The 19571-nt window shown below is 42.9% G+C and overlaps 1 protein-coding gene across 1 annotated transcript in view; it reads left to right on the top strand.

Moving 5' to 3' along the window:
* FAF1 (Fas associated factor 1) overlaps window positions 1-5371 on the top strand; it is a 182297-nt gene extending 176926 nt beyond the window's left edge. Inside the window, exon 19 of the mRNA XM_069981585.1 lies at window positions 2157-5371. Coding sequence (XP_069837686.1) covers window positions 2157-2240 — 84 coding nt within the window. The 3' untranslated portion in view covers window positions 2241-5371. The remainder of the gene's footprint in view (window positions 1-2156) is intronic.
* The last annotated feature ends 14200 nt before the right edge of the window (window positions 5372-19571 follow it).

The raw sequence follows: 19571 nt of genomic DNA, 5'->3' as shown, positions 1-19571 counted from the left end.
TCCATCATCATCATCACCACGTTGTGATGTAAATCTTCCTCTTCGAGGTGTGAGTGTATTATCGATCCAGCGTCGCCGCCAGTCAGGTGTTTACAGATGATGCAGAAGGTTATGGGATGCTAATTAAGTGGAACGATGAGCCATACGAAGAGGGGGGGGGGGGCAGCGAGCCGCTAAAACAAAGCGACAACAGCTCTGTTTGTTGACAGATGCAGCAGGCGCATATTCAGTAATTGGGTAATGGTGTAAACATTGGCAATTCGGCAAATCCCTTGGTGCATTGGAAACAGAAGGCAAGCTGAAAGCAAGGGTATAAACAGAGCCACCCCTTCTCATGTCCTCCGCCTGAAACTGTTCTAACATCTCCTAAGTGTAAAAAAAAAAAAAAAAAAAAAAAAAAAGGGTGTGGAGAGTTTGGGCTGAGGTCCTGCACCTCCTTCATGAGCCGCTGCCCCATCTGGAGGCTCTACTAATGCCGCAGCCATAGGTGTTTAAGGCAATGAGGACGTCTCGTCGTGTCTCACCTTTTATGCGTCTCCTAACAGCTGTTTCAGCGTGACGGGTTAAGTATAACAGTATGCTCACTTAACCACAAAGCCACATAACACAACAAAGAGACGAGATCAGGCAGAACTCCCACCGTCCTGATCACTCCGACAATTCCCCAGTCTGGGCTGAACCCGGTCATTCTGTTTTTTAAAAAAAAAGATAGCGAAAAGCAATAAAACCAGCAGCAAGCATCATATATTATAGAGGTAATAAACAGTCCTGATCATCTCCGAGGAGGTTAGAAATTGGGGCAGTTATACCCCTCTGCCCCTATGTGCCACCGTGTGCCATCTGCTGCTTGTTTGTCCTTTCAGTAAGAGGCATTGGCATCAGGTAGAGGCGGCCGCTCCTGGAATCTGAAGACTTATCTCTTCTATATATGTTTATACTTTCTACTATATTACTACTGTACTGTGCTATTATAGTAGAATGGGTATACAGTTATGTATGGAATCTGATAATCCAGAAGGTGAACGCTGGAAATGTATTGTGCCAACATCTTCAGGCCCAGTATGGGGCCGTGCATGGACACAAGTGAGCTCTGATCTAACTGATCTTGCAGTGCCTCTGGAAGGCACATGGGTAATCACGCAGCAGGCAGGGCTGCACAAACAAGCAATGTATCGTTTATGCAGCCTATTTAAATTTTTTTTTTTTTTTAATTTAATGTATTGTATAAATATATTGCTATTGTCCACACATGCCACTCTTTTTATAGTGTAGTGCTGGGTATATTCGGATCCTCTTTAGACAAAGAGATTTCTCAGCCACAAACTGGCGCCGGTTAGCAAGATCAGCACTCGCTTGCAGTGGCCTTTAACACTGCACAAGAAATCCAGCGGCTGGGCTGCACAAACGATTCATGTATCATTCATGCAGCCATTGAAATTGACGGCACCGATCTACATATATCCGTGCTGTCAGTCTCCAGATCACACAGCCATACATACTTACCTAGTGCACTGCTGCTGTGATCTGGCATCCTGATCCACCGGGTCTCCTGCAGTGTCTGCCCGATTATCGGCCAAAAGAGCTTTTCTTGCAACACATGTGACCGATGATCAGCCCGGGTGAAAGGCCCTTTAGGCAGTAGGTGGAGGCCATAGAGAGGATGCATTTATTATGGATGCTTTAGGGATCATCATCTTTGTAACTACTGATGGTGAGTACTGGTATACAGGGTGTGTGCCCGCGAACGCCCGTCTCCATGTGCCTATGTGCAGGGCAGTTCCTGAGCTCGGTATGGCAGCACACAAATGATTGACCAGTGTGACTCCAGATGTCCATGGTGCCTGTATAATATATGGAAACCTCTCTGTGCATAGATAGAAGCTTCCGCATGCCGGAGTATAAACCCATGGAATGGGATTTAGCTAACAAACGCAAAACTGAAAATTCTGAAACCAGTCCATGTACTATATGCCAAGACGCATGATGTAAATGCAATGCTTGGTTTATATTCTGTGCAGACACTGAATCAGCAGGAGAATTCTTAGGACGTCAGAGGTCAATGACAAGGACAGTCCTCGCCGCCATCATCATATGTACATTGCATCATGTTAATATTAAATTTCCTTTATTAATACAAGTCACTATTTTATTTTCAGATCACCCAATTGGACCCCAGCAGGACTCTCATGGAACTTAAGCTGTACCCTCAGGAAACACTTTTCCTGGAAGCCAAGGAATAAGTTTCCCTTAGATTGGACTGTGAAAGCGGTGGAGGAGGTTCTGCTGTATCGGATAAAGAAAAATCACTCTGTCACCTCCCCCCACACACAGCGTGCACACCCGCATCATAGGAGCGAGAGCCGTAACAGACCCTTCTGGAGGCAGGAGACCATCACCAATACATATGTCAGATAGTCCCGATACCTTTCATCCGGCCTCTGATCTCATGAATGCACTGCTCTTACACCAAACAGGTTACGTTAAGTGTCTTAAAGGGGGAACCCAGCCACCATGATCTTCCGATGCGTCTCAGATACATTTGAGACAATCATTTTGATAGTCTGTGATCTCATAGCACCATCAATCTCCAGAATGAAGGGGCCTTTTATAATCTCTTTTAAAATATTGTTTTTGCAGTTAATATTATTCACATAAAAGAATTCGGCTATATATTGTAGTTACTGGAGACATCCATATACCCCAAATATTGGTGTCTGACACCGATAAAGAATTGTGCGTGTGCAAAATCCAGGAACACAGCCGCCCCGACATGTTTCACTCCTAGAAGTGTCCTCAGGGGACAATGGCTGATTCTTTTTCACATGAATATTATTGAGCACAGAAACAGCATTTTGTGAATATAAAAGGTTTTAGGGCTTTGTGTCCTGATCAGGGGGAGTTGCCCTACATCCAGAATGGGGTACTATGGTGAGCAGTGGGAAAGAGATAGGAGCTTTCTATAGAGCCTTTTCATTCTGGATATCTGGTCACTGACTTTCCTCTTACATGTATTCACCACGTATTAGAAGATCATTTTGGCTGTTTATCTCCTTTAAATATCTCCTTATTCCAGAGAGAATCACACGACCCGTATAGTGATGCTGGGTATCTATATATCTGACTGCTATATCCATACACTGGACCGGATTTACACCCACTTACTATTACACGCTGAGATTTTGCACCATCTGATGTGTGATTTCTATGTCCTACATTGACCATCAGTGCCGGTGAGACTCATGTCCATTAATGTCCAGGTTTCAGGTATCACTGGACCCTCACATAATGTAGTAACACAACTAGGTGCTATACCTGATTATAGTAAAACTGGTGCAACACTCAATACAGATCTGCAACCAAACTGTGGAAAGTCCTGATTCAGTCTGGTGGGTTGGTGATTATTCCACTGGGCACATTGTGTTAGTCCATGATAGATGTCAATGGTTATTATATTTACACTGCCTTACTATAGGTCATGGCTGGTAGGACTTCTAGGAGACCCCATGTCCCCTCCTTGCTGTCGGTTCTGACCCATCGGCTACCATTTGTCTGTGGGTGGATAATGGTGCTAGCCCCAAAGTTATCCTGATGATGTCGCTAACACGGCTGCCGATCCCCTCAGACCTACATACTATATTTCTATATATTGTTACGTTTAGTGTCCAAAAATGTTCATTTGTTTCCCCCAATCATTTTGCTTACTTTGGGACACTTCACCAGTTACTAGAGCCGTTGTACTAGGATAGGCAATTTATTTTGGTTTAATATTGGTAATAAAACATAAGTACGGACGTTATCCCGGCACCTTATAGTAAAGTTTAAAAAAAAAGTGATCTAACCCAGTTGATCTGCTTTTCAGGAGTGAACAGGCCGTTCAGATTATATCCCCAACCAACAATCTCCATCAGATTATATCCCCAACCAACAATCTCCATCAAATAATAACCCCAACCAACAATCTCTATCAGAATATATCCCAAACCAACAATCTCCATCAGATTATATCCCCAACCAACAATCTCCATCAGATAATTACTCCAACCAACAATCTCCATCAGATAATAACCCCAACCAACAATCTCCATCAGATTATATCCCCAACCAACAATCTCCATCAGATTATATCCCCAACCAACAATCTCCGTCAGATTATATCCCCAACCAACAATCTCCATCAGATTATATCCCCAACCAACAATCTCCATCAGATTATATCCCCAACCAACAATCTCCGTCAGATTATATCCCCAACCAACAATCTCCGTCAGATTATATCCCCAACCAACAATCTCTGTCAGATTATATCCCCAACCAACAATCTCCGACAGATTATATCCCCAACCAACAATCTCCGTCAGATTATATCCCCAACCAACAATCTCCGTCAGATTATATCCCCAACCAACAATCTCCGACAGATTATATCCCCAACCAACAATCTCCGACAGATTATATCCCCAACCAACAATCTCCATCATTTTAAGATTTGGGGAGAAGGGGAATGGTTAAAAAATAGGGAAAGAGAGGCAGGACGTTTTAGAGCAGATTTTCAGCTATCCACTGATGGGAGTTTTTCTCTCTGTGAATAATATATATATATTTAACATCAAACATGTTGACTCCATCTGTGCGTAAATGTGGTAGGCGACAGCATAAACCTGTAATAATACTAGATCACTGCCAGTCAGAAAGCAATAGGGATTTCTCCACATCATTATTAAAGAGGATAGAAGATAGGCTCGGCTATGTTCCTGGATGAGCAGCACTCCTACAGGCCGTGTCTGGTACTGCAGCTCATCTCAAAGTAATTCTGGTATAAGCTGCAATACCTGACACAGACTACGGACTAAGAGGGGGCAGTGTTCCTGGAATAAAGATCTCTTTAGAAATCTCATACAACAATTTACAGATATTCCGCATCACTATATCAGGGGGTTTTTTTTCCTCTGTCCCATTTCTTCTCAGCCTTTATAATTATCCAGCATTTTAGTATTTTTTTAACCTACTTTCCAAATCTCGGACGTCCCGTTTGTCTGAATCGTCTACATGTTAAAAAAAAAAAAGACCCGGCGAGATGAGCAAAACTTTCCATCGAGATTTGACAGTATTACAGCGGACATTGCCTGATGCTTCGATACCATGGGAGGAATTATTTGAAGAATATACTTTGGCCAAGATGCCAGTTATTTATTTCTGATTTAAGCTTTTGGTTGCAAACATTCATATATTTTTTCTCTTTTTTTTTTTTTTTTTTTTAAAGTTTTTTTGTTTTAGGCCGGGGAGGTGGGGTGCATTTTTTGCAGTGTGTGCCTCTTAAATATATGCATGATGTGAATATTCAACTCTGAATAAATAACAGACCAACACCAGATACTTGAAATCTTCAGAATAATTCAGAGCTTCTCCCCCCGCTTCGGTCCATAACTGGTTCAGCGTAGTCTAAGGGCTCATGCACATAGAGTTGTATGGAGCTGTAATACGTCACCCATAGAAGTCTATGGGGCTCGATAAACTTTACTAGTTTAGCTTCCCATCTCTTATTTCTTGTTCCAGCTGGGGGATTCTTCTATGTGTTAGGCTCAATTCACATGTGCCGATTTCTTTATCCAAAACCAGTGTTGGATATTAATGAAAGGAAGGGTATAAGGGGGAGGGGAATGGATGGGGGCTTATTGTAACTACTTCTGGACTTGACTATGGCATCAAAAACTGCATGTGTGACTCAAGCTTAATACATGAAAATAATTGGATGTGAAGTTGCACTCTCACTGCTGTATGTTCTGCTCTCTACATGGTTAGGCCCCATTTACATCATATTACCAGCGTATATCAACGTCAGGAGGCTTCCAAGAGAAGAGTGTAATGTATACTCCGTTATAAGCGGGATACATCTCCGAGAGGGAAGCCCTGGTGGGGAGTTCTGATTATGTAACTGTCCATTTATGGTAACAGACCATATATGGGCACTTACATGATCATAGCTTCCCCAGAGAAGCCCCTCCTTCCTCTCCACCACCACGGTGATTCTGGTGACAACCACCCCAATAGACATAAACGGCAGGTGATGTCTCTAAAGCCTCCTGAGATATCAGATACCAAAGTTTAGCATCTTTCATATGGTAACCATTTGTGGATGTTGGTTTTATGCCTACATGATGGGGAGCGTTTCTAATGTAGGCGAAAACAAGATGTAAATGTTGCCTTAAAGGGGTTGTGCTGGATCAGGAGACAGCCCAAGCATTTTTCCCCCTCGCCGACACGCCACAGAAGTATAAATCCTGATACGTTAGGGGGCGGGGTGTAAGTTTGAGTCATTGCTTAAAGGTGAAACCACACCCACATGTGAGTGATGACCAATAGCTGCACAGCTTTGGGACTTACTCATGGCCCCTCCCATAAACTAGTGCCAGGGACCTGAAGGGTTCAGCCATCCTCTCCTCCCCGCACATCCCCTTTATAAGCGTTCCCCGGAATTCAGATGTATTACAGCACAGAGAATACAGCTAATACTATCCTGGAACGGCCCGGAGGTTTGTATGACTGCGTATATATAGACAGCGCAGTGAATCTCCTATACATAGACACATACAAATTGAATATTAGAAAGTTGCCGTAGTTTTCAGGTCTCGAAGAATCCCTTTAAGTGGAAGCTTGCAGAGATGGAGTCCAACAGCCATTAGATGCCCTTCATGCCTAGTATATAGTTATATAAGCCTAATAGAGAACTTAGAAACGCAAGACCTAGAAGCCCGGCAAGGACTGAGGGTCCAGCGTAAGCCCTAATGGCGCCAACCCGACGATGCCGATCCAGCTAACGTCTCATTTCCATCTTCTAGGTATAACATAGGTGATGGGTGGAGTCATGTTCTACAGGTACGGCCGTTCTATGTAATGGCCTTCCTTTATATCACTCTTTACAGCAAATCTCCAATTGTACTCCTTATGGCTTATGTAAATATGTCACCCTTGGCGGTAGCATCATTTTGCTTATATTTTTTTAGGCTGCTGTTTAGTTTACAGACTTTCAATCTTGTACATGTGAGCGCAGAATGGAAGCCATCGTCCATCGACCCGACGTATATGTACGACTCCAGCCAAACTCTATATAGACACCTTAGGGCGAGGGTACCAGGAGGGACGGTACCGCCCCATAAACACGTGTGGATTTTTAACCCCTTTATTTCATAACGTGGGGGAAGTCGATTCACCGGCCAAAGCTTTTCAGATAACCCGATCTGTGTTCTTAGCTTAAATCTTAGGAGCCATCACCCTCTGCTCCCGCCCCCCAGACGTGTCTGTCCTTGTTTGTATATTGTTGTTCTGATGTTTTTAAGAATGTTGTACTTGTCACACCACAAAAAAAAAAAAATGAAAACTGCAAAATGTGTGAAAACCAAAGCGCTTCATTTATTGATTTGGGGTTGTGTTTGTGGGGTTGCTGTAATGGCGGCATACAAGTATAAAGGGGTTGTCCAGACTCAGAAACGCATGGCTGCTATCTCAATGAAACCACTTCTCTCCTGTCTTTAAGTTTGGTGTCGGGGTTTCGCAACTCTGTTCCATTGAAGTGAATGGAGCAGAATTGTAACACCACACACAACTTTGGGACAGAGATGGTGCTGTTGCTAATCCTGGACAACCCCTTTAATGGTGGATTGGATCTACACTAAAGAATGGATAACTCCACCCAGATACAGGATTCCAAATTCCTGGAAGCCAAAAAAACTGAATTCTAATAATACTAAAATTTTTATTATCCCGATGGGTGTTGGCCAACGCCTCTGTTTTTGGTGAGACCGGATGACCATCTGCTGTGTGACTAGTGATGAGCGGACTTGCCAAATGGTTCGATTTCGGCAACATTTTCCAAACCAAAACACTCTGTATTTGATTCCTGGTTGGTTCCATGTTTTCCAAGACTCCCTAGGGCGGCATCCAAGCTCTCCAGATGCCGGGAGTCTATGATTGCAGATAACTCCACTGAGAGGCTCATATTTGGTCACCATTGTTGTCAAAGCTTGTTGAATAGTGCGGAGAATTCTCATGTGTTTATTTTTTTCATTTTTTTTTTATCAGTTAATAGTTTACATGAGTTTTCCCATCTAGACAGTCCCTTCTTACACACTCTATTAGGGCACGTGAATGTGGGAGAATTTAGATCCACTTGAGTATCCAGATTTAAACATTGCCTTTCATGGGCGCCCAATGGTTTGGACTGTTGCAGTACCTGTAGCTTACGGTAGCCACACACAGTTACTCCCACCAGTCAAGGTTGACCACCATTTTCAACTGTTGTGGGAAACTCTGCTTGTCCCTGAACACATAAAATAGATTCCCACCAAAATCTGTGTGTTAGGCCAACTTTACTCGTATTGGTAAGGAAGCCAAAGAGAAGCCAGACCCGCAGTTGTCAACAGGACCATGAAAGCTACTGTAAATCCTAGTTATGTTGAGGCCTCTTTCAAACCAACATAGTTGATTCCTAGTCACTGTAGAGATCCTAGTGGGCTAATAATAAGAATAGTAAAAGAGTTGGGGATGGAAATGGCACAAACTCAAGCATTTAATCTGGGCTATGGCGTAGAACATGACCAGGTTTCATGAATGTCAAAGAGAGAAATCTAATCATTCACATGTGTCCTGAACTCAAATAAATTGCGTCAAAGGATTTGAGGATGAACTGTTCCACATGTGAAAAGTGCAGCATGAAGACCTAATACCCCCCTAGACATGACATGAACCTCCTAACTGCATGTACTAAACGTTGAGCGCTTATCTATGGAATACACCAAACTTTCTACAATGTACTGTAGGTACTGATTGAAGAGAATACAATGTAAGCCATACGTGTATATAGCCGATACTGTTCGTACCGTCTGCTCAAATTGCTAGAGAAGATCTTGTTCAGTGCGATCAGAGTAAACAACTTAAAATGTGGGTTACCACGGCCATGACTGCGAGATCCAATGTTTTCCTTTGATTATTGCATTTTTAAGGATCAATAACACGAGGAAGTCATAGCAGACCCACCACCAAGAAGATTAGCCGCAGTTAGACCTTGGAATTAGCATTGGTAAAACAGGACATACACCTAATCCACCTCTACTCCAGCTTCTTGATCATTAACCCAAAGGGATTGGAAGGGCACATGACCTGTGTCACGTAGACCACCATCTTCAAGGAACTGAGTACGTTGTGTGGTTTAGTCTTCGGTTGGCTTCTATTTGTTATTTTAGGAGTTGGGTTTGATCTGATCCCTTCCGTGTATTATTATTTTGTCTGGTTTTATCACCATGTTCTCTGTAGTCTTCCTGAAACCGATCTGTTCTCCTGGATACATATAGGTCCTGATCTTACTGACGCAAGTCTGTTTCTTCATACACTGTGTTTATTCAGTTTCAGTGACCATCAAATCAATGGAAGGGGCAAAAACGTGGAGGGAGACATTTCAAGGGCAAATGCAAGAAAGACAAATATGGCCCCACTGGTAAACGAGTGGATGTATTATCAGTCCACTATGTATAAGAGATGTGATGATGTTTTTTAGAATACTGGCTAAGATCAAAAATCATTACGGACGGGGTGTGGGGGGGAAAAAAAAAAAAAAAAGACATCAAGCTTACCTGTCCCCGTGCCTGCGTTGTGCCACATGACCGGCGTCCCATAGCCTGACAGTCGTTGTCATCTCCCTGGTTCCGTGTATGTTACAACCGGGCTGAAACGTCACAAGCAGGTGGGATTTAACCCGCTCTGCCAAACAGTGACTGCATCTGTGTCCCACCCCAGTAACTGACTGGATGAGCGGGGTATCCGTCAGCCGGGTTGTGATGTAGCCGGAGGGGAGCTAAGAAGACAGGCTGGGGTCCAGAAACGGGAGGCAGCACTGTACGGGCGCTGGGACAGGTAAATATAACCTCTTAAAATCTTAATTTAGGGGTGGAGAAGGCAAGGGACTGGTGGGCATTTGTCCCAGGTGCCAGGGGAAGTGCCAGTATGCCACTCTGCCATTGCAAAATGTAATGCTTTCCCTGGTGAGATAAAGCCTAGCTATGACTCTTCTATCACGCACCTGGACTGGGGCCTATCCTACAACCAGGCCACTAGAGGTGGATGCTATACATGGTACTATACTATATACTATGTTTGGACAGCCGTCAATAGCACCTTTAGGTTTGGTCTTAATACCAATTAGCTCCCATTCTCTCTGCACCCTCACAAGGAAGTAACACATGTCTGTAGGATCAGACTACAAAGGGTTTGTTTGTAGTCTGTTACCATGGAGACACAGACACAAAATAGAATAATTTAATCAGAACTATTTGCAAAGGGAAAATTTTGGAAATAAAAAATGATTAGGAAAGTACACGCTCCTCAATTTCTTACGCTGTTTGTCACATGTTATGGAACGTACCTTGTGTTAGGATTTGTGTAAAATAAGTGTGAATACGTTTATATTGTGGTGATTGGAAGTATTGTGCTAAATGTTGGATGTTACCGGAGTAACGTTTGACCCACTGTTATCTGTGATGATCTGAGAATATTGTGGGACAAGTATGTCAGGAGGTTAGGGGTCAAGTAACAAGGAGGTAATTGGGATAGTTAAGACGCTTAATATCACTTGTGTCCAACTCGCTGCACAGATAAGGATTTTCTTCCCGCTAGGGTGTCACTCATGAGGTTAAATACCAGAATCACCCTAGTTCTTAAAGCAAGACGAGCCCCCGCCGGCTTTTCCGAAATCTCAGGATAAACCATCCTGCAAGGTCACAGAGAGTTTACTTTCTCAGAGTCGCTGTCCTGCAGGTGGAAGAAGCGTTGTCACCATGTCCCTGGCCGGGCCTTGGAATGTAAATCCCACAATCCTCTTACCGGGAACTTGTGTTGTCTCTGCAGGGTCCAATTCACAGCTAAGAATCTGCTTTACAGCTCGGCAGCCTTAATCCCTGTCACTTGTGTCACTTCAAAAAAAGACACAAGAAAAACTGTCTAATGGCTGAGATGTTATTACCAGCGTCCTGGTGCGGAAATATGGAAGAAAAGGCGCTACGTGCTGGAGAAAGGGGCTGCGAATAAAGATGGCCGCCGCCTTGTTATACTGCAAATCTACGGAGTCAATGGCGGGATGGTTCAATGGTTCTCTCTGACTTAATGGAATATATGGACTTTAATCTTACAACTTTATTCATTTTATTTGTGTATTTGGGATTTTTTTTTTTTTATTATTATTATTCTGTATCCAGAACATGAATTTTTATTATCAAAGATTCTCACCGACAAGGCTGGTAGTGTGGGGCAGATTTACTATCACAAATGTAAACAGTCTGGACAGGCAAAGGGGGCATTCACACGTCCAAGATTAGGGTGCGTGCACAGAAGACGCGCTACGGCCCAAAATCGTGAATTTCCCGGCATGATAACGATATCATCATGAAACTGTTTAAATGTTTGCGGTAATGTACTGATACAGCCCCCAAACATTTAAATGAAGATCATCCGGCCGGTACTGCAGTGGTTTTCTCTGTTACCCCATCAGCTTCTTTTCTATAACAATCAGGGGCCTAAAGAAGACTCTCAGTTTTAAGGCCGTATAAGACAGCTCGACCAGTGCCGATTGGTGTTTGTTTACTGAGCCTACTACACCTCTTGATAATCATGCAGTCGGGGCTGCTCAGACATCGCTAGTGATATCCCCGCAGCCCTTGCTAGAATTAACCATTAGCAGATGATTTTTTTGGACTGTTGAAAGATATATCGATCAGCCGCTCAGCCTCTCATTGGCTGATCACTGTGTCTATTACACGAGGAGATATCTGCCTGGTTTGGCCTATTATCGCTCCATATAACAGGAACCTGAGGAGTAGAACTCACTGCAATACGAAAGATTGTGTCAATGAAAAAACTTTAATAAAAGGCTCAAAATATAACCATACAAAAACAAAAATTCCTCTTATAAAATGTTCTAATTAAAAAAAAAAATTGGTAATGTGGTCACCATAACATCCAGCAGTTGTGTAATGGTATTGTCCCATCTTTAGATTTTTTTTCTAGATGATAAATTGAGGCCAAATATAATGGAAAGTGTAAGCCTTCCCATCTTTTTAAAGGGATTCTCTGGTATCATAAAATGTATTTAAATAGAACTCCAAGATTAGAGATGAGCGAACTGAGCTTGTTGAACCCAGGCTTTGCAAAAAGTTTGCTTTGGTAACCAGCTGATTTTTTTTCAAAGTTTGGCAAGATGGCGGCTGCACATTAAAAAAAAAAAAAGAAAACAAGGGTTTTCTTACCTGTCCACGCTCCCTCGATGTCATCCTTCGGTCTTCTGCGTCTTCTACCCTTTCAGGACGGACAGCACCCGCAGCCATTGATTATCTGACTAGGCTGTCAATCTGGTCTTTAGAGTGACAGCCTGCTCAGCCAATCACTGGCTGACTGAGACAGACAGCACCTGCCACCAGTGATTGGCTGAGCGGACTGTCACCAAAAAAGAGACAGGAGAAGACGGACTTCAGGGGAGCAGGGAAAGGTAAGTAAAATGAGAGGTTTTTACAAGCCACAGTAAAACAGCTAAACACCTGCGGCCGTTCAGCTGTTTTTGTGCGGTTTGTTAAAATACAGTTCGGCACAAACTCGAACTTTACATTAATGCTCAGCGAACCCGCCAAAGATATAAAACTCACTAATATAGTGTGATCACTTTTGTGTCACCAGTGACCGAAAATAGAAGAACTACACAAGGTGTATTGTCTCTAGCTCCTCCCTCTCGCATCATCTTCTGATGGCATCTTCAGGAGGCGTGGCTAAATCTTGTGTCTATGCTCTAGCCCCGCCCCCTTAGTGATGTCGCCATCTCTGACCAGCCCATCCAGACTCTATCACCATTTTTCTCATATACACTGATACATATAAATCTTTATTGGGACATTTAGGGAGAGTGCGGTGTGATTACAGCAGCTGCCTTGTGCTGAATAATGCCACAGAAAGAGCAGACATGGGGGCGAATACAGCAAATTAAGTAATCTCACTTGTTTGCAGAGAAATGAGATGTTCTGCAGCATCTTTAGGAGGGGAAGGCAGGGTGGGAGGACTGTGATGGAGAGCTGAGGGAAAGCAATGCATTCTGGGAATTGTAGTACTGAGCAACTGCCCAACCAGGAATTACAGGTTTGGTTGCGTTTTGGTGGTTTCAGGAAACTTCTATGTGCTATGGTCTCTGAATGTTTAGGAAACGATACTGTGTCGTCTTGTAATTTGCGCTTCTAAACCAAATAGCAACACAGGCCAAAAAACTGCAAATTCTTCTGCTGGTTAAAGGAAAAATGCTCGCAGACCTTACTGAGCTTTTAGATTTTACTAATTGAAAGAAGAACTGGTCCCAACAAGAGAGCTGGCATGGGAAACAACGGAAAGATCGTAAAACTCCAAGATGGAAATCTACAGAGTGCAGCAAAAGATGTTGGTTGTTCCCGGTCATCAGTGTGTAACGTTACCACAGAAATAGCCACATTATCCAGATTGTTTTTTGTCAGTTTAGGGCCCTATTCCACCGGACGATTATCGTTTGCATAATCGTTAAGGATTAACGATCTCAAACGACTGCTATTGCGAAAGACCTGAAAACGTTTACTCATTTCCATGGAACGATATCGTATTTGCGATCGTTTTTCTTCGCTATTGTGTTCGTATCTACTGCGAACGACCGAACAACATCTTATCAATGCGAACGAGCAGCGATAAAAATAGGTCCAGGTCTTAATGACCGAACGAGAAATCGTTGATCGCTTTATAAGACCTGGACCTATTTTTATCGTTGCTCGTTCGCAAATTGTTCGCATTGAATAATGGTGCGTTTACACAGAGAGATTTATCTGACAGATTTTTAAAGCCAAAGCCAGGAGCAGACTATAATCGGGGAACAGGTCAAAAAGGAAAAATTGAGGTTTCTCCTCTTTCCAAATCCATTCCTGGCTTTGGCTTCCAAAATCTGTCAGATAAATCTCTCTGTGTAAATGGACCCTAAGACGTTCGGTTTCTTTGCTATTGCGTTCGTATCTACTGCGAACGACCAAATGTCTTATTCAATGCGAACGATTTGCCAACGTTTTGTGAACGAGCAAAGATAAAAATAGGTCCAGGTCTTATAAAGCGACCAACGATTTTTGGACCTATTTTTATCGTTGCTCGTTCGCAAATCGCTTGCATTGACAAGATCTTGTTCGGTCGTTCGCAGTAGATACGAACGCAATAGCGAAGAAAAAACTATTGCAAATACGATCATAAGTAACGATAATCGTTCCATGGAAATGAGTGAACGTTTTCAGGTCTTTCGCAATAGCGGTAGTTTGAGATCGTTAATCATTAACGATTATGCGAACGACAATCATCCGGTGGAATAGGGCCCTTACAAAGCGATCAACGATTTCTCGTTCGGTCATTAATCGTTAACTGCATTTCAACCGAACGATTATCGTTTAGATTTGAACGATTTAACGATAATCTGAATGATAATTGTCCAGTGGAATAGGGCCCTCAGTGATAACAATATAGAAAAAGAAATCGCTCAACGTTCTTCGAACCCCAACACTCGGCATTTGACGCCCGACGGCTGGAGAGAAACCGCCGTAGAGAGTCCTGGTATCCCTGTTTTGCAAGGGGGCAGCATCCAACTTCTCCAGCCGCCTGAGCGTTCAGGTTCAGAGGACGTCGGATAACCTCAACACTTCTCGCAACATATTAGAAAAACCTAAACCTTGCACCTTTAATCTCCAGGAGATAACAATGGCGGCATGTAGTAATATTAAGTGAAAAAATAAAGGAAAGACGCAAGGTTTTAATGACTAATTCTACAAGCAGCCGGAGCTGTAATCATTAGGTAACACTGCCTGATTCTCTTCTATATATAGATCCTCTCCCGTCCGCGGCTGCGGTTCCTTCCTTCGGAGTTCACTCTAAGTACAGCTCAGCGTGGGATCATAGGATAAACAAATACGTGGAATACCCAGAGATTGAATATACTGTTTATTTAACTTCACTTCTGGATATTATCTATCTGAGCCAAATGACAGACAGACACCGATCCTTCAAGGAGCAGCGCTCTCCCCACAAGCAATGAAGTCACTTGGCAGAGAAGTTACTGTCGAAATCTCAGGGCGAGAAAATCTGTTTTGTTCTAGAATGTTCTGGGTAATGCGGCTCTTCTTCATTGGCGACAAACTCAATGTGGAAGCTGCGGGTCGTGTGAATGGAATAATCCTGTAAGGACGGTTGCACATTGGGGCATTTTGCACCTCCAGGGCGGCCAGTGGTCCGACCCGACAGCTGGTTCACTTACCCCAACATGGCGACCTATGGTGCTGTGTATTGGAGACAGGGCGCCTATGGGTGGGGAGGGACGCTCAGATGGAGCTGCTAACTCCCCATCCATGTGCCCTCACAGCTGATGGAGAAAGATCGGGTGAAGGTAGAAATTGCCTCATCATGGCTGGCACGTGTTCACATAATACACTTTTTTTTTTTAAACTCCCCCCCTCCAATTTTTTTTTTTTTTTATTATTTTTTTTTTTTGAGGGGGGGGGGGGGTCTGCCCTCATTAGTTTCCTCCATGAACTATTTTATAACCTTGTCTTTTTTTTGACCATTCTTCATCTTCACATGCGGCTCACCATCTAATGTCCCATCTCGGGCATACACTTTCCAAGTGGTATTACTTCCAATCAGGAAAGAAGGAGGGACAGTTCCTGACATGCACAGAGGTGGCAGCAGAGAGCACTGTGTCAGACTGGAGAGAATACACCACTTCCTGCAGGACATACAGCAGCTGATAAGTCCTGGAAGACATACATATTTTTAATAGAGGTAAATTACAGATCCGTATAACTTACTGAAACCAGTGGATTTGAAAATAAATAAATAAAAGATTTCACTAAAGTACCCCTTTAAGGGGCGTGGGCACTTATACAAGCACTGTCAGCTCTTCAGTGGTTACCTCCATTCTGTACCTGCTCTTCCCGTCCCGGGTCGTGTACCATCACAACTTATACGTTATACAGTGACTACAGGTACACAGCCACAGTAAAGGGGTTATCATAAGATTAAAGGGGTTATCCAGCACTACAAAAACATGGCCACTTTTCCCCCTACTGTTGTCTCCAGGTCAGGTGTGGTTTGCAATTAAGCTCCATTTACTTCAATGGAACTGAGTTTGAAACCGCACCCAATCTGGAGACAAGAGAGGGGGGAAAGTGGCCATGTTTTTGTAGCGCTGGATAACCCCTTTTAACAGGTGTCCTCTACCCACATAATGGGAGGTCCATTGAGCGGTAGTGGGCATGCTCAGCCATTGCACCATTGTCCCCCTATCTATACCATACTGCTTGGTATATCCCATAGAGAATGAATAGAGCCGTGCCTTCTGTTCTCCTGATCGGGGTGGGACTAACAATGGGGCATCCGATGGTTGGGTCCTACCCGGGTGGCACCTATGGGGGCGAGGAGACCCCAAGTCCTATATGCTGCCTTACTTTCTTAATCTTTTACCGTCGCCTGCGTCCCCATTGCTGTAACCCGATCCTGCCAGGCTTCCTATAGATTGTTGCTGTAACCTTGTAGCACATGAGCGGAGTAGTATCACAGTATATCTCTTATAATTAATTTGGCCGTGTGCGATGCTCAGTAATTAGTGCATGATGTTTAATTAATAAGCGGAGTAATGGAGAGTGTCATTGAGGAGCTGTAAAGTGATCGGCCATTCAGACACTTTCAATATGTTGCTTTATTTATCCGGCACATTCCTGGAGGGCTTCTAAGCTCATGGGCTACTAAGGCAACAAACATCATTCCAAGGAAAATCCCGGCAAATCCGAGCGGAGCTGTCAGCAATGAGGAATCAAGAACACCCCCATTCATGTGCAGCTCGGCTCTAATGCGGCTTTATATCTGCTGGCAAATTATACCGCCGAAAGAACCCGCCGGCTCTGGCCGATTCATCAATGCTGCAACCCCCATCCGGTACAGAGCATGCTGGGAGTTATAGTACTACATTAATAGGAAGAGATCTGACAGATAGACTGATGCGTTGGTTCCTCTCCCACAACCTTCAGCCGCTTAAAGGGGTACTCCGGTGAAATCTTTTTCAGAAAGTTAGACAGATTTGTAATTTACTTCTATTTAAGAATCTCTAGTCTTCCAGTACTTATCAGCTGCTGTATATCCTGCAGGAAGTGGTGTATTTTTTCCAGTCTGACACAGTGCTCTCTGCTGCCACCTCTGTCCATGTCAGGAACTGCCCAGAGCAGGAGAGGTTTTCTATGGGGATTTGCTGCTGCTCTGGACAGAGGTGGCAGCAGAGAGCACTGTGTCAGACTGGAGAGAATACACCACTTCCTGCAGGACATACAGCAGCTGATAGGTACTGGAAGACTGGAGATTTTTTAAATAGAAGTAAATTACAAATCTTTATAACTTTCTGACACCAATTAATTAAAAAAAAAAAATGTTACCAGAGTTCCCCTTTAAGGTTGGGTTAATATTTGTCCAGTTCTCTGGTCATCAATGACTATAGTTATAACAGCTCATTAAGGGGGTTCTACGCATTTTTACGATATTGTTTTGTTAGCAGGAGACACTAGAAATAAAAAAAATAAATAAATAGAAAAAAAAATCATCCAAGTGACCAGAAGTAATGTGCAGGAAAACATGGCAGCAAGTGCTCGCTCCCCCTGCAGTGCCTCCACAGGAGAGAGGAGGAATTACACAATTATATAATGCTGAAAAGTTTTAGGTCCTCCAGGCCGGTTCAGCCTCCACTAGTACCTGGCGGGAGCCTTCTCTTTGTATGTAACAGGATATTTGGAAAATGTTTTTTCTTTTCCAGACCTCCCCATTATTGGCTATATGTATATATATATATCCCCCTGTGAGTGGCGCTAGTGGGCAGCCCCTCCAGGTAGCCAGCTCTGGGCTATTCAGGCCTGGATCCGCACACTTCCAATCAAAACGGTTTTGACACTTCAGGGAAAATCTTTTGTACGAAACTCTTCAAGTTTAAAAAACAAGAGCAATCCAAGCGGAGGGGCTTAAAGGGGAAGCCTTTGTTATAGAAACACACTGAGTTTTGATTTTGGACAATGGTGTTTCTCAAATTTCTTCCAAAAACCTGCACCCCATCTGTGATCTCAATACAATCGCCTTTTCTTCCCCTCCGCTCACTTGGTAAAGGGGAGGCAGATGCCAAGGACTAGGCCTGAATGTTAATGATCAGGTTTTACCTGGGACAAAGCTCCTCATAGGTTTATAGAGAGATGATCAAACTCTAGGATTTCACTGACATAAGCGGAGTCCAGTCTACAGTCATATATATATATATATCTCATACATGGCTCTGATAGGATAATATTCTGCCTACAGACACAATGTATCAATGTGTAACATTATATAGCACCAACATGGGCAGCAACAATGTACAAAGAGAGAAATCAGGAAACCTCTCACCACTGTGGAAATAAATGTTCCCAACACTGGCTCTATGGCTGAGCAGCTGGGACTAGTAGTTCTACAGATCAAACAGAAGAAGCAAAAAGAGTTTTACACTGATCAGTGGTTGTCAATATCTGTCTATGGGAATGAGGGTCCCTACATGGCGGCATCATCCCATCCAGGTGACTGTCCATAACCATCACATCCATTATCTATCTTCTATCTATCTATCTATCTATTTCCTATCTATCTATCTATCTATCTATCTATCTATCTCCTATCTATCTATCTATCTATCTATCTATCTATCTATCTATCTATTGTATATCTATCTATCTTCTATCTATCTCCTATCTATCTATCTCCTATCTATCTATCTCCTATCTATCTATCTATCTATCTATCTATCTATCTATCTATCTATCTCCTATCTATCTATCATCTATCTATCTATCTCCTATCTATCTATCTCCTATCTATCTATCTATCTATCTCCTATCTATCTATCTATCTATCTATCTATCTATCTATCTATCTATCTCCTATCTATCTATCTATCATCTATCTATCTATCTATCTCCTATCTATCTATCTCCTATCTATATATCTATCTATCTATCATCTATCTATCTATCTATCTCCTATCTATCTATCTCCTATCTATCTATCTATCTATCTATCTATCTATCTATCTATCTATCTATCTATCTATCTCCTATCTATCTATCACACGAAAATCCAAAGCACTCCAGCATAAGGTGAAAAAAGGTAGTGGTTTATTACAAAAATGTGCAAAAACACAAGATGCAACGTTTCAGTTCTCTCACAGAACCATTTTCAAGCATCATGCTTGATGCTTGAAAATGGTTCTGTGAGAGAACTGAAACGTTGCATCTTGTGTTTTTGCACATTTTTGTAATAAACCACTACCTTTTTTCACCTTATGCTGGAGTGCTTTGGATTTTCGTGTGATACTTGGGGATCCCCCCAGCCAAGGGATTTACATCCTATTGCACCCGCTACACCTGTGAAGAAGTGCGGCTCCTTTCTCCTCTGTATCTATCTATCTATCTATCTATCTCCTATATATCTATCTC

Source organism: Dendropsophus ebraccatus, chromosome 8 (genome assembly GCF_027789765.1).
Source record: "Dendropsophus ebraccatus isolate aDenEbr1 chromosome 8, aDenEbr1.pat, whole genome shotgun sequence".
Taxonomy (NCBI): Eukaryota; Metazoa; Chordata; class Amphibia; order Anura; family Hylidae; genus Dendropsophus; species Dendropsophus ebraccatus.
Note: the sequence above shows the minus strand (reverse complement) of the source record. Positions and strands in the feature narration are given on the sequence as shown.